The 13,570-nt window shown below is 35.6% G+C and overlaps 1 protein-coding gene and 1 long non-coding RNA gene across 5 annotated transcripts in view; both read right to left on the reverse strand.

Moving 5' to 3' along the window:
• The window catches only part of LOC111085178, a 214,011-nt gene that overhangs the window by 180,472 nt on the left and 19,969 nt on the right, over window positions 1-13,570 (reverse strand). The gene's annotated exons all lie outside the window — the stretch shown is intronic.
• Window positions 1,316-5,333, reverse strand: LOC106456847 (transcription factor Sox-3-like). Its single transcript, XM_022382629.1, has one exon. The coding sequence runs from the start codon at window positions 4,786-4,788 to the stop codon at window positions 3,784-3,786; it is 1,005 nt and encodes a 334-aa protein (XP_022238337.1). The 5' UTR covers window positions 4,789-5,333; the 3' UTR covers window positions 1,316-3,783.

The raw sequence follows: 13,570 nt of genomic DNA on the forward strand, positions 1-13,570 counted from the left end.
TTGACAGATATATACTTTAGTGTCTACAACACTATATATCTACCATAAAAACACCTTAATTAAATTAGTTTCCACAACACACTTGGTAATTCCAGGTATAACCCCAATTATACTAATTAACCACAATCCATTCGTTAAACAATCGTATAGTTTAATAACTTCTCAAGTATTATAACTTTAGAATTCAGCTAAATGTTTGGTGCAGTTCTGAGATTCGAACCTAAAATATTAATTATTTTACTTCAATGTTCTAGTTATTCGTAAATCTCTTTATTTTAAATTAGTTTGCTCTTTCCTTCATGATTGATTTCTAAGTGTATAAAAAGTAGGTTGCCAATGGAAGAAGTAACTGTCAAATTAATGATTATCTGTAAATACATCTGAGATTTTAATCGTATAAGTAATGATTATTGCAACAACTCTCTGATGTGCTGTTTGTATTCTTTCTTGTCTAGTCGTAGCTGTTAATTTAGTGTAGATTCATTTTACACTGTTATTTCAGTTTCCTCTCTGAGAGAAAGCGTTGTAAACAACAATATTAGCATCTTTACACTCTCTACAGATCTTCCATTAATTGTGCTATTTGTATTCTTTCTTGTCTAGTCGTAGCTGTTAATTTAGTGTAGATTCATTCTAAGCTGTTCTGTCAGTTTCCTCTCTGAGAGAAAGCGTTGTAAACCACAATATTAGTATCTTTAGAGATGCCAGGTCCATGCGCGGTTCACTGATCTAATCACGTTCTGACCTACAGATTCTTTAAGACTCGAACATGAATCTGTTGCCACGGTACGTATATATAATAAATGTTTTTTTTTTAGAAACTGCACCGTATTCTTCACATACTTCCAACACATTGTCCAAATTATTTGTCGAGTCAACCAATAATACAAAACTCGTTACACCACTTCACGGAACTTGATAAGTTTTACATTTTACAGCTGGAATAAAATCCGCAGGTAAATTTACGACTATAAAATATCCGATTAAAACTAACGAGGAAAAATAACATAAAAAATAAGTTAACAGGTTTATAAAAATTGGATGAAACTTTCTTGAATGCTAATGACACTAAATTCTGATATTTCATGATCTAAATTTTTATAAACATAACATAATTGACGTGTTTGTTATGTTTCATCCCAAAATATCCTCTGTCAGATCAGTAAGTCCTCTTATAAGGAGCGGATGCTTGATTAACCTCAAGTGGGACTACACAAAGCCAGCAAATTCAATATTTTGTAATTGTATTAGGGTCAATATATTGATTTTCACGTCGCTATTTATTTTATACAATATATTAAAAAAGACTCGTGAATAGATTGTGCCAAGACTTTTATTGGCCTTAGGACGAGTACAGTATATACAGATAACAATGCTTTTCTTTCGGTAATATTACCATATTTCAACTTGATCATCATATGCTAATACAGAGAAACTGGATGTCACAAGAAAGCTAGTATATTATTTCCTTAACACATAGACACAGTTCAACATTAGCGCTTAGACCACTACTATCTCTGTCACATCTCAGCCGACCCGATGAGTCCTGGTATTGCACAAAAGGCCTCGTCGGCACTGGATACGGCAGATGTAGTGCGGTTGACATATTATAACATATTGTTCTCTGCTTTCACTCACGGATTATTAGAATTTCACTGTTATCCTGTTATTTTCTTTTAAACGGGAAATCTAAAGTATACAATTACAGGATCCAGTAATAACTAAACTTCTGAAATCAAAAGTTTTAAAACTTCTTGTCTAAAGAAACAATCTAACGAATTCCTTCAGGAGTTGTTCAGTGACTGTTTTTTAAACTACTTAAAAAATACAACATAATTGGTTGAATAGGATTTCTTTTCATGGTTGAAAGAATTTGTTTTTATTTGGCGGAGTCCCAAAAATACAAATTTTACTTAAAGTATACAACAATTTTAGGAACACTTTAATTTCAAATTATAGGAAAGAAAAACAACAATACCAACATCAACAAACTGAACGAACGTCCCTAATTCTGATTTGATTACATGTACCACAGCAAAGTTTTCTGATTTGATTACATGTACCACAGCAAAGTTGCTATTCTTAGGAAGTGATATCGGGAAAATTACCTTAATAATCGGATCTTTAAGTTTATTTTCACACAACTGTATAACGTTAAATCAAAGCTGTGAATCACGTATATTATCATATAACTGTCATTGTAACTTATCCGTAAACTATAGCGAAATTACTACACATGTGATTTATTTGTAAACTTCTATTTAAAGCTTACATTTGCATGTTTTTCTCATTTAAGCCGTTATTGGAAAATGGGAAAAAGCTATTGCTTATGAACAAGTGATCTTGTGAAAGGGACAAACTCGTCAGCTTAATCGAAATGATTTTATTTTTCAATTATTTTTGTTCAAGCAAACTTCTGAACAAATAACAAAAATATTAGTTGTTAAGAACGATCTTGAGCGTATAGGAATCTATCCAAAAAGAACCGTATTATCATAAATAAAAGTTATCTTTGTATATTTAAAACCATTTCAAAAAAGAAAATTATAAAGGATAGAAATCAACAGTTTTAAATGAAATCAGCAGAAATATAGCTACAAAGCCCGAAAGTGGAGCTTTAAAACGTAGTTATAAGTTGGTACATAAGCCAATCCAAGCTCACTTTTTTTTTTACAGTCGTTCTGACTTGTAATTATTCACAATTTTTATATTAAAAGTGAAAACCTCATAAATTACAAAGAAAACACTTGGAAATTAACAGATAACATCAATCAAAGAAGGTATGTCGCCCTTCATCTAAACTACATCAAGTCCTTTATAAAAAGTTGACAAACAGCAAATTTACCTCAACCTAATGCTTTCCACTCATTTGAAATCTTTTAAATAAGTATCTCGTATTAATTTCTACTACACAATCTGAAGTTGTCTAGTTGTTGTTTTTTTTTAGTTTAAAACAATCACTTATATATACTTGCCACTTCCTTCCATTGTTTTTCATCAATCACTTTGAATTTTGATAACGTTGTGAAGATTTAGGTCATTAATTATACTTTTTCAATATAACAGCTTATTTAAGAACAATAACGAAACGCAAATATAATAAACTTAATATACAGACATTATATATATGTACATATAAACACCACTTCTACAGGATCAACTATAGACATCATGTGATCAATAGCTGAATGGTTATTTTAAACAGATTATAAATTAAGATTTATTTTAATATTAGTTACAAGCATTTTGAACAGTGACTTAACTGTGCTCGTCCCAGGCCTAACACTGACTGTCACATCTCTACAACAGGAACTACGACGTCGGTGTAATTAACTTCTTCTGTAAATGTCTGTTTCCTATCCACACTCAGACAACACGATTAGATCTAGACATATGCTTGCTTTATTTTAAACACCAACGTACTCGGGTTTTTTTGCTATTGTCTTTTTTTTTTCTTGAAGAAAAAGCATCATCTTTTTTCTGGCCTTGAACAGGCACGGTCAAAAAGGAAAAAAAAATAGTCCAAGTGCAGAGTTCTATATATATATACAACTACCTCTACTGAAACTCACTTAAGAAATTGGACCTCAGCATAAATTTACTTACGTGCAGCTGGAACGACTGACAACAAGGAAATCAACGCTGTTCAGCGTTTTCGCTGGCTATTGGTGTCTCGTTGCCATCGGTCCTGTGTTCAGTCGGTCTTTTGTGAGTGAGTGTCCATCACCAGAGGCTCCACAAAAATCTCGGACTGCTAAGTCTCTATTAAAAGTCACTCGATAGTTACATGTGTGTTAAGGGCATAGTGCCGGGTCCTATGGGTTCGGCTTGATGATAGTGACTCTGCATCTGAAGTCTTTGGAGGTTCGGGTCACCGCTGCCATCGCCAGGTAGATACATACTGATCATGTCACGGAGGTCAGATGTGCACCCCGGTCGTCTACCGGTCACTGCTGCTACGGCTGCTGCTGTCATGGCGCAAGGAGGGGTCTGAGCACCTGGGCTGAGGTTAGACTCTGACTTCATTGGGCATGGAGCAGACATGGGACTGGCGGTTTGCATGGGAGAGTAGGAGGACATGGGCATAGAATAGTTGGAATTACCATTCATATAAGGCATGCTCATGTTGGAACATGTGGTCATTGGTGTGGACAGCTGGGCAATATCATATCGAGAGTAAAGAGCATTGTTGGCTGCCATCTGAGTCCCATATGAAGCTGCTGCTGCCGCATGCTGTTGGTAAGCTTCGTGCATCATGGTGGGGTAACCGTTAGGCATATAACCATTCATCTGGTACATATCTCGACTAACCTGTGATACGGCAGTGGGGGCTCGGCTGTCCGTTGGAAGCAACCCCGCAGCTAGTGGGTACTTGTCCTTCTTCATCAACGTTTTGGTCTTTCTTCGGGGCCTGTACTTGTAATCGGGGTGTTCCTTCATGTGAACGGCCCGCAGTCGCTTGGCCTCGTCGATGAAAGGTCGTTTCTCGGCTTCCGACAGTAGCTTCCACTCTGCACCTAGTCGCTTACTAATTTCAGAATTATGCATCTTGGGGTTTTCTTGAGCCATCTTGCGTCGCTGACCCCTCGACCACACCATAAAGGCGTTCATCGGTCGTTTTACCCGGTCCGCGTCCTTCTTGTTGGTACCTCCACCTGAAGACCCAGTGACTCCGACGCTTCCATTGGTCTGAATGTGACCTTGCGAAGGCGGCGAGGAGGTCGGCGTTGGACTAGTGACCATGGATAGCGTGGTGTGGCTGTGAATCGCGGGAATTCCACCGGTCATTTTAATGTCGTGCTCAAGTCCGTGATGATGACCTGTACCAGCACCTGAGGTCGCCACCCCAAATGGGTGGTAAATTGAGTAGTCCCGATCTAACGTGGCCACGATGGCGGCAGGGACGGCTCACAGAGCGGACAGAAGCAGGCAATAACTTCGAATATACAACCGGATAATCTGACAGACTCGACGCTGTTTCAGACAAACGATCTCATGATGAAAGGAGGAAGAACCACACTCTTCTACAATTTTCCTTATTTACTGGATGAAGACGGATTATTTTAGGTGAACACTCGCGGTAATGTTTATTAGAGCAGTTGTTTCAATGTGAGCACGATTCAATCAGTGAACGAAAAGAGAACCCGTTCAACTTGAAACGTCCAGCACGACGAAACACTTCTCTATCTATGGCCAAGTCAGCCACAAGTCCACGCTGTATTGATTGACAGTGGCCCTGGTGCACATGGATTTCAGCCAATCAACGAATTGACGAACAACATCAGCTCGTTTCTGTCCATTTGTTGAAAAGCTCGCATGACGTACACTGGGTCTGGTGACGTTAGGCAGAGGCGTGGCTTAAAGATACCCCAGAACTCGCGGCGAGTAGTTTACCTGAACTTAAAAGTAACTTAACAAGAAATTATGTGGCCGTTGTAGTTCTGAAGTGTGTGTTGTATGAAGACGTCCGAGTTTTAACAATGTTGTGAACATTATTATTAAACAAACTAAGGAGGTTTTTAATAAAACAAGAAAGACTAGTCAAACTTGCTATTAAAACAATTACCATACTTAACTGAAAGTTTGGAACTATCATTTTAGACACTTAACAAGCTGTTTACTTCAAAAACGTGGACAAGGTGTCTGCTGATAAAACAATTGTGGTGCAAATTTCACTTATGTCACTTCACATGCATAAAGCACTCATCTGAGAAGTCCCTCGGTGGAACAGCGGTAAGCTTACGGATTTAAAACGCTCAAATCCGGGGTCCGATTTCTCAATGGTGCAGTAGTTAGCCCGTTGTGGCTTTGCTCTATTACAAACACTCACTTGAGAAACGGAATTGTTGCTTAAAAGCACGTAATAATTAATCCAAATATATCAAATAGAAAACATTATAATGTTCTAGATGGAGAGAGAGAGAAAATACATGTTATGACCCTTTGCCAGATAATGCAAAAAAAGTCCCCACCAGAACGTTAGTGCTGACATCTAGTGCTTTTTTCTAACAATACATATATTGGAGTCGGACTTCATATTCAAGCCGCTTAAACGTGCACCATAACACGCACAACTTATACACCAATGATTTAAGTAAAAAAATTGAACAATTAATTTTTATAGCATAATAATTATATCTAGATTTACTTTTAATAGTAACCCGGAGAGTGAAAAAACAACAACATAATGTTTAGCTTTGTAAGTTGCATAATAAAACTTGTATTAACAAGCTTGTGTAGAAGATAAACTTTGAAAAGAGACTGAAAATTTGACTGTAAATTAGGTATTGAAAATTCAATTCACGCTAATGAGTTTATTTTTCTCAATCTCTCTAAATTTTCAATTTCAATCACAAAAACCTGGCATGGCCTGGTAGTTGGAATGCTCGACTCGCAATGTACAGATCATAGGTTCGAATCCCCTCACTGAACATACTCGCTCTTTCAGCCGTGTGGACGTTATAATGATACGGTAAATCTCACTTTTCGTTGGTAAAGGGTACCCCAAGAGTTGGCGGTGGGTGATGTCGACTAGTTGTCTTCCCTCTGGTCTATCACTTCTAAATTATGGACGGCTAGTACAGATAGCTCTCTGGGCCTGGCCTAGCTTGCTGATTATGGTGCTCGATTCGCCATCCGAGTGTAAAAATTCTTATATAATACAAAATACCCGAGCGGCCGACCCCATATATAGATGGGATTAAGGTCGAATGAAGAATAGTACAGATAGCTCTCAAGTAGCTTTGGGCGAAATTCAACAACCGAACACAGAAAGTTGAACTTTTTTGGAATGTATCACCATTCCAGCAGCATTATGCTTGACTTTACAATCACGACAATGTTGAATAGCATTCCACGGACAATTAGACATCCAGTGAAGGACATTGAAAAGATCTTGTGTTCGATTTTCATCACGATATAACTTTCATTTTTCTCATTAGACGTGTAGCCCAAGTTGTGTCGACTAAGTTACACTTTTTGGAACTGCGATTTAATTTCTCATCAGACTTGATGATGTTGTTGTTGTTGTTTTTGTTTTTTTCATTTCAAAATAGTTACGTAATAAATATTATTTCAATTCGTCACCAAGAAATCCCACGTGATAAACAATATTTCTCGATATTATAAAATAGGTACGTAATAAATATTATTTCAATTCGTCACTAAGAAATCCCACGTGATAAACAATATTTCGATATTATAAAATAGGTACGTAATAAATATTATTTCAATTTGTCACTAAGAAATCACCCGTGATAAACAGTCTTTCGATATTATGCATTTTAGAATAAACATGTTTCTAGTGTTAATATGATGTTTTTATGCTCAGGAAACTAGCTTTAGTTTACATATCTGTCTGTCCTTCAATCCATACATCCACCTGGAAGTATCTATGTCTGTTCGCCAGCCTGTTCATCTATCTGTCTCTCTTTGTTATACCATAAACATTAGCATATTCTACTGAAATATGATACTAAGTAACCAGAAAGTTTAATATTTGATAAAAAGTTTGGACGAAACGATTAATTCTTTTAATAAATCTATTTACAAACGTAAGAAAATAATGAACAGTTATACAATTTAAAAGAAATCTCAGCATAATTTAGTATAAAACAAAGGATATAATTTATAAAACAGTTTTCGATAAAGTATTAAAACAAAAGATCTCACCTATTTAGATTTTATTTTCGGTTTCAAAGAATTACATAACGTAACTTGTATATATATATATATATATAAATACCCTATAAAAATACAGAGATATTTCATGAGAGGTTTGTCACACAATCATTGCGTTTTCAGTCATAACACAAACCGCCCAGTTTTGGCTGAAACGATCTGACAGCCTTTAGAATACGAGAATGATCAATGAAACACGCCGTGGATTATAAAACCAATCTCTAACTCCCTTCTTTGTAACGCCTGATATTGAGAGAGTATAAGTAGTTACGCAACGACTGCTTGGATAAGCTGTAGGATTCGGAAAAGACGTTAAATTATATGAATATACCCGCTTTTTTTTTTCTTGCGAATTTTTATTTTATTTTTTGTATTTACAGTGTATAATACTAACTTTATATATTTGTTAAAAACTAATTCAAACTTGTTGCTTAAACTCAATCTACATGCCACTTTCTAAACTACATTGTTTTCATTTACTGATCACTTAATTTGCACGTTTGTAATACGAACAGATATTCTCATCTGAGTGTTAGAATATCCAAAACGTCTTATCTATTACTGAATTAACTGTTGGGGTTGGTTCTGCATCATAATTACATGCATTTTAGCCGACATTCTAGTTTATTAGTTCACGCCCTCATCATTCATCGAGACAAAAATTCCAATGTTAGTTATTTTTCTTAAGTTTGTTTTCTAATTATTTAAAACAAGCCAAATTTGAGTAAACCCTAAAAGTAAACCAAAAGTCGAAGTTTTGCTTTATTCGTTACTAAGCCCCACGTATTCCAATCATAAGTCTAGGTAGCAGCTTATCGTAATATAATTTCTTTTCAATTATTACGTGTGCAAAGTCAATAAATCTTTCTCAACTTTTGAAATCAGCATTGTGATGTTTGGTTCAGATACAGATTGAAATTACGTGGTTGTGAAATACTCTGACATACAAAAGTTTAACAAACTAAGAGCAACTTGTATTATTTTTACTCCTTCAAAGCCGCCAAATGAAGTCGACCATCTTATTCGCACATTTTGCATTAATGATGATTCTTTGCTATAAAACACATAAATGAAAATATTAGTCATATTAGAATAATAAATTATTAGGAACCAGTTTTCGATATGCGTTCTTAAGAAGTTAGGGTTACTGTTATAAGCAAGACCTATGTTCTACTAGACAGTTTATTTACAGATTCAGAAGTTTAAGCTTGATTTATTTTAAACTAGAGGATGATTAAATGTTTTAAATTTATATGTTAGTTCTTGGGTAATTAAAAGTGATTTTACAAAGAGTTTCTACAAAATGTATATATATATATATCGAAATTACTCTGATATTTACCATACTTTTTTAAAGTCATGTTTCTCAGAGTACAGGGAATGTCAAAAGTAACAAATCAGTTTTCTTTTATATTTTATTAATTCTGCAACAAGGTGCAAGATACGAACATATGTGTGTTAACCAACATTGCCTGACATAGTGACTACCATACTTTCGTAGACCTTGAAGCAGGATAAAGACGTTATGTCACTAGTGGTTCCTTACCTTTGACGTACCCTCTACTACTAGCTAGTTACCACTTTATACAGTATTATCATTTCTACTTTTTTTTTAAGTGTCGTGAAATTTTATAAACAATAGAAATATTTCAACATGTTGCGCTGGATAACTAAAGTGGTACAAAAAAAAAGGATTGCAACACCATGCTTTAACATTTCAACAGGATATTGAAACGTTGTAGAGACCCAGAGAGTGATGCTCGTCTAACTCACTGTCAGCAACATGCGGGGCAGTACGTGCTTGATTGGTTTGATGTATATGTATGAAGGTCTTTGACGGTGGGTGAGCTGAAGAAGAAGGCCCCTCCTGTCGGGCTCAGACTACCAAGGTGACAATAAGCCCTTGGGGTAGGCAGCTTTAGTACACTCCGTGACAGTATTGATGCTGTCATGAGCTCTTAAGCCTGCGATCCGCGGGCCCCGCACCTGCACGGATTGGACAGTCTACGGGCGAACAGGGCAAGGTTCCCAAGCCCTGAAACAGCTTGGAATTCTTGAACTCTCTGGCACACCTGGGCTCGACCCCTCCCCCTGCAGCCCGGGGACAGCGGATACAGTGCTTCGGTGAAGTAATTTAACATTGGACGAGCCTAGCAAATTGATATGGAGCTGGTTTGTAGTCTAGCGAAATAATAATCGTCAGTGTTACTCTCCACAAGAACTATACAGCTGAATACGATAATATAACAAACTGTTTCCCTATACCAATTTAACATTGGACGAGCCTAGCAAGTTGATATGGAGCTGGTTTGTAGTCTAGCGATATAATAATCGTCAGTGTTACTCTCCACAAGAACTCTACAATTGAATACGATAATATAACAAACTGTTTCCCTATACCAATTTAACATTGGACGAGTCTAGCAAGTTGATATGGAGCTGGTTTGTAGTCTAGCGATATAATAATCGTCAGTGTTACTCTCCACAAGAACTCTACAATTGAATACGATAATATAACAAACTGTTTCCCAATACCAATTATTACACTACTGTTCATTCTGATTTTGTATCCAATCTAAGACCACTCACATAGAAGCGAACAACCTATATAGATTGAATAATAAACTTTAGGCTACCATAAAGTTCCTTCTAGTGACAGGAGCGTGTAAACATACAGTTCTTCCCAGTGGTTGGCGAGCGCAAACAAAATGTACTGGCTACAATAAAATTTCTCCTAACGCCCTTGCGAACGCAAACAAAACCACACAGGCTAACAAAAAGTCCTTCCTAGCGACCACAGAACGTAAACATAGCAACACAGGTTTCTCCTAGTGACCAGTAAACGTAAGCAAAATCTTATACAGTTTAAAGATTGTTTGTTTGTTTGCTTGTGCAAAGCTACACTAACTTTGAAGTAATATACTAAAAGGAAGCTAGTAAACCCACCACCAACTCTTGAGCTACTCTAATCGAATAACGGGATTTTACTCTTATGACGCATCCAAGTTTAAAGGGCAATTTTGCAGTAATAGGACGCGAACCACGGACCCTCGGGTGCACAATTCGGCACGCTAACCTCTAGACCCACATTTTAAAACTTCGAAAATTGAAGCCCAACTACTTAATAAGCATTATTATTTTACTGTGCTTGAATATAAGTTTTTAATGCTTAACCACCCCTACCAGTAAGACTATGTAACAAGAACACAATGATTTGTGTGCCCTAAAGTACCGCATTTTATGCTCAAAAACTGTTTCCAAGTTTTTAATATTTTTTATTGTGTATTTTACCCATAATTGCTTTAAGATAGTCGTTTAACGTTACATTTATACGATGTTTTCTATTCAGCCATCATACCCCAATTTTAAAGTGCAGCTCGAAGTAAAAATTGTAAAAAAAAATAATGAAATCAACTCCATAACTCCATAGTATTACAGTTGATCGATATAGCAAAATGAATGACAGAGATTTAACTGTAAAATAAATAATGAACTATAACTTAATTTTGCAAACTGACCCATAGATCTCCTCAACCTTGTTTCACCGTCAGATGCAACTTCGATCAGATGAAGTACTGTTACACAGTTCAGCCCCGTTGATGTAGCATTCTAATCATTATATATCTTTAGTTTTCTTTTATAATTATGGATAACGCTATATACTTTCCAGTATGCCTTTGATTAAAAATGATCTACTTTTCAAATGTGCTCAGGTTACCGAGTTTCTTCGTTCTTTTTATCTTTCATTATCTACTTATTGTTAATTCGTTACATAAAATTATATTCATAAATTGTTAAGTTACTGTTTAGTTATCTTATAGCTAACTTATGTTTGATCAGAGGCTCTTAATAAGTTAGTTCCATATACATAGATAGATAGATATATATCAGCAACACTTGTATATATTTAATACAGTTATGCGATTATGTATACATTAAGAAGTGGACGTAGCGCTTTGCTATAGACTCGGTTTGTTTTTTAAGAACAAAATTAAACAACAAATATTCTATTTTCCACATTTATAATTAATTCAGAATACTTAAACCCGCTTTCTTCCAGATAACTTACCACAAATCGTTCAAACTCTGATTTCTAAGGTATTTTGTAGGGCTTAAAAAGATAAAGAATAATAACTGACCCTTGTCCCATGAAACAGGGTTTGAACTTCGTGTTCCTTAGTAATTACGCTGTTTCAACGGTCAACATTTTTTTTTCATATGATAATTCTGAAGTTTACTGCCATACCACTTTAAAAATATAGTTTCCTCTCCCCACACTAGTTTTCTGTAGATTTATCCTCTTTTTGTGTTCATAGGCCTGTACGGAATCTAAGCAGTTTATATTACTGAATGACCAGCATCATTTTCTCATTTAACAAAGTTTTATAAAATCAGAAAGACACAACGTCTTTTACAACACTAGAATATTGTCGAGAACATTTCACTTGCTAATCATCAAATGTCTATTTGATTTTGGCCAGGTGGTTAGGACGCTTGACTCACAATCTGAGGATCACGGGTTCGAATCCCCATCCCACCAAACATGTTCGCCCTTTCAGTCGTGGGGGCGTTCTAATGTGACGGTCAATCTCACTATTCACTGGTAAAATAGTAGCCCAAGAATTGGCGGTGGGTAGTGATGACGAGTCTTTCACTGCTAAATTAGGGACGACTAACGCAGATAACCCTCGTGTAGCTTTGCGCAAAATTCTAACGAAACTGTTTGATTTTGAGTGATTAGGATACCTGTTACATGTAGCTTGACGTGGAAGAAACAAAAATTAGAGATTGTTTCGATGGGTTGCTACGTCCTTTTTTATTAATAGACAAATGTGCTTGAAAATTCGTTTCATGGATTTTCTATTTGCTACATTAGACAAGTTACATGATGGTGGTTATTATCTCTTAATATACGGTTATATTAGCTAGTTGATACTATATTACCCACCAAATCTAGTGCGATTACGTGATTTGAAGGTTACGACTTCCCAATTCGTTGTGGTAATAAAGTTATATATTCTGGGGGTTTATGTTTTTTATTTCAGTTATAGTTATATATCCAATGGGTTAATAACTTTTAGTTCAGATATATGTCTTGAAGGTTAATACTTTCTAATTCAATTCGGTAATGTGGTTATATGGTCTGAGGTCTGTTCCCTCCTTAATCATTTAGATCAGTGTTTCCTAAACTTTATCACCGTAGCGCCCCCTTCAGTAAACAATGAGCGCTCATGTCTCCTTCTAATAAATGTTTAGACCATTAAAATATTTTACTAAAATGAAAGTTACAAGGCAATAATAGTCAATTATTATAGTATAATTTTAATCAATATAACTTTGAAACCCTCAAAACTTTTCTGTCCGCCCCTTAAAGTTTACTGTCCCCGAATTTAAAAAACGCACACTAGGGGGCGGTACCGCCCAGGATTGGGAAACACTAATTTAGATCATACAACCTGAAATATTTATTTCCTATTTTAGTTTGGTTATGTGGTAATCTATCCTGGCTGGTATGTTTTAGTTAAGTTTGTATTACTATGTATTCTGAGGCTACACTTCCTAGTTCAGCTAGGATATAGGGTTATATGTTCCGTGGTTACTGTTTCCTGGTTCAGTGTGGTTACATAGTCTGATTAATTACTCTGTATTTTTTCTTCAACTATTTAATTGTTGATTTTGGGTGCTAAATATTTTTTAACTCGGCTCATTTACATTATTTCTATATAATTGATTTATTAATCAGTTTAATTCTAATCCTGCAGGATTCTACTATAGAATATTTATTATCCTATTTTAACATACTGATTATCTTAACACTGACAATGGATTTGAAGCACTAGATAGATATATTTCATTCGTAAAACTGGTTTCCATCACTCAACGTTACCAG

This window comes from Limulus polyphemus, unplaced genomic scaffold (genome assembly GCF_000517525.1).
Source record: "Limulus polyphemus unplaced genomic scaffold, Limulus_polyphemus-2.1.2 Scaffold264, whole genome shotgun sequence".
Lineage (NCBI taxonomy): Eukaryota > Metazoa > Arthropoda > Merostomata > Xiphosura > Limulidae > Limulus > Limulus polyphemus.

What these genes read in the sequence shown, in the direction of transcription:
- LOC106456847 (XM_022382629.1), bottom strand. Translation starts at nt 4,788, where the DNA reads ATGACCGGTGGAATTCCCGCGATTCACAGCCACACCACGCTATCCATG.